At 47.0% G+C, this 2,713-nt stretch overlaps 1 protein-coding gene across 1 annotated transcript; it reads left to right on the top strand.

Moving 5' to 3' along the window:
- Nucleotides 1–500: 500 nt before the first annotated feature.
- On the top strand, nt 501–1,317 carry LOC108364638 (uncharacterized). Its single transcript, XM_017618394.1, has 2 exons — nt 501–702; nt 1,049–1,317. The coding sequence occupies exons 1-2, from the start codon at nt 501–503 to the stop codon at nt 1,315–1,317; spliced, it is 471 nt and encodes a 156-aa protein (XP_017473883.1).
- Nucleotides 1,318–2,713: the final 1,396 nt, after the last annotated feature.

Raw genomic sequence — 2,713 nt, 5'->3', positions numbered from 1 at the left:
CACGCGTAGGAAACCTGAGTCCATCTGTGAACTGTAATCCGGAACAATTTAAACCGTTTTGGGACCTTAAACTTGCCGATCCTAAATTCAACATATCAGGAGCTATCGACGTCATTCTGAGTGCTGGGGACTACGCCACGATAATGCTCAACGATATCAAGCGTAGCCCCAACACTAATGTCATCGCACAAAAAACGCAGTTAGGATGGGTTATTTTCGGCAGTCTACCAGAAAGAGGTAACTTCTCAATGAAGGCTGCTTATGACAGCTACTGCACTTGACTGGAGCTTGATGAACTTCTTCGGCGATTCTGGGAGCAGGAAGAGGTAGCCGTGCAACAAAGCTTAACTAAAGATGAGATATTTTGCAACGAGTTCTTTGAATCTACTACGCAACGCACTGAGACAGGTCGGTATGTGGTCCGACTCCCGGTCAAAAATGAATCGGGCCTTTCTCAACTTTCATCAACACGTGAGGCTGCACTATCGTTATTAAGTACCATGGAACGCCGCCTAAATCGAGATGTCACAGTACGCAAACTATATCACGACTTCATGTCCGAATACTACAACCTTGGTCATATGGAACTGGTTAAAGACGATAGCCTCAACGGACGTGTCAGCTACCTTCCACATCATAGCGTGCTAAAGGAGTCAAGCACTACGACCAAGTTGCGCGTTGTGTTCAACGCATCAAAGCGAAGTGGGTCTGGGTTGTCTTTGAACGACTGCCTCCACACAGGGCCAAAATTACAGAAGGACCTCGTTTCCGTCGTCTTAAACTGGCGCAAATACCGCATTGCCTTTACAGCCGACATCGAAGATATGTACCGGAAAAATTTTGGTCCATCGAGAAGACGTCGACTTGCAACGAATTGTCTGGCGATTCGCCGATCGAGAGGCAACCACAACCTTTCGTTTATTAACGGTTACTTATGGAACCAATCGTGCGCTGTTCCTTGCAATGAAGGTTTTACAAACGCTTGCGAAAGACGAACAACAACAGTTTCCGCACGCCTGTTCCACACTGTTGAACGAATTCTAAGTAGACGACGTTCTATCTGGTGCTGGAACCCTCGGTGAGGCCAATAAACTCAGAGGTGAACTACAACAACTTTTGCTATCTGGAGGTTTCAAACTCCGAAAATGGAACTCCAATTCTGCTGACATGCTGCGTGAAATTGATCCTGAAGATCGTGGGGATAAGGCCCCATACGAGCTTAGCACTGAAACCGAGTCGAAGGCCTTAGGCATCGTTTGGATGACACATGCCGACTGCTTCGGCTACAAAATCACGCTTAACCCTGCTGATCGATGAGTCACTAAGCGCCAACTGTTTTCAGACGTCGCGAAATTATTCGACCCGCTGGGCTTTTTGGCTCCAGTACTAATACGAGGAAAGATTTTATTCCAGCAATTATGGATGCTTGGGATCGGCTGGGATGAAGAGCTTCCTGAATCAATCCAAAACGAGTGGGGAATGCTTCGTGCCGAACTAGAGAGCTTGAGCAAACTCAGAGTTCCACGCTGGATACAAATGGCTAACAATGTCACCTAGTAGGAATATCACGCATTCGCAGATGCATCTAGACAAGCATATGCCGCGGTGGTGTACCTAAAGGGGGTTTCGGAGCTCGGCGCACATGTCACGTTACTTATAGCCAAAATTAAGGTGGCGCCACTCAAAAAGGTTACTATACCACGACTCGAGCTTTGTGCAGCACTGCTGGCTGCCCAACTCATCAAAAAGGTTCAAGGAGTTCTTAAGTTGCAAACTGTCGACACGTTTTTCTGGTCGGATTCAACCACTGCGCTTGGATGGATTCGGTCAAACCCAGGCAAGCTTAAAGAATTCGTCGCTAATCGAATCACTCAGATACACGAAATCACATCCAGCGACACATCGAGGTATGTGCGCACAACCGACAACCCAGCGGATTGTGCATCGAGGGGAATATCGCCAGGTCAGCTACTCAACCATGCGCTTTGGTGGACCGGGCCACCGAGGCTACAATCATCTGAAGACAGTTGGCCGCAACTACGCCAACCGGTTCCTCATCTGCTTCCTGAAATAAAAACCATCAAGTTGCTAAACACGCAGACTGCAATGGCGGAGTCATCAATCCTCGAGAAGTATTCAGATCTTGGTAGGCTACTCGCTGTCACCGCCTGGAGCAAGCGCTTCATTTCCGCCAAACTTGAAAAAGCCCATGCTACAACGTCGCATTGTCTGTGGAGTGAACGCTATGCCGCGCTAAAATCTTGGACAAGGCGAGTACAGCAAGAAGAGTTTGCTCTGGAACTGAAACAGTTGCGCGCGGGCAAGAGCATCGACACGAAGAGCAAGCTGGTCAACCTGCACCCCCTACTCGATCCTGGGGGTATATTACGCGTCGGTGGTCGGCTCAAAAATGCAAACTTATCATTTAACGGGCGACACCCCATGATTTTAGGGGCACCGAAATTGCGCATATGGAAACTGTGCATTTAGACATTATTTCGGTTTCAACCGAAACTGTGCATGTATGCTTTATTTCGGTTTTTACAATATGCATTATTTCGGTTTTAAACCGAAACTGTGCATGTATGCATTACTTCGTTTTTTTTTCATATGCATTATTTCGCTTTTAAAACGAAAGTATGCATATGCATAATTTCGGTGTTTTCTCATATCCATTATTTCGGTTTTCAACCGAAACTGTGCATGTATGCAT

The sequence above is a fragment of the Rhagoletis zephyria genome, unplaced genomic scaffold (genome assembly GCF_001687245.7).
Source record: "Rhagoletis zephyria isolate East Lansing unplaced genomic scaffold, Rhagoletis_zephyria_1.1 Rzeph_scaffold_01618, whole genome shotgun sequence".
Taxonomy (NCBI): domain Eukaryota; kingdom Metazoa; phylum Arthropoda; class Insecta; order Diptera; family Tephritidae; genus Rhagoletis; species Rhagoletis zephyria.
The sequence above is the reverse complement of the archived record's forward strand: the minus strand, read 5'-3'. Positions and strand labels throughout refer to the sequence as shown.

Bases quoted from the DNA above. Each gene is read 5' to 3' on its own strand.
- LOC108364638 (XM_017618394.1), top strand. From the start codon at position 501: ATGGAACGCCGCCTAAATCGAGATGTCACAGTACGCAAACTATATCAC. The intron at 703-1,048 runs GTGGGTCTGGGT...AATTCTAAGTAG, and splicing joins GTTCAACGCATCAAAGCGAA to ACGACGTTCTATCTGGTGCT.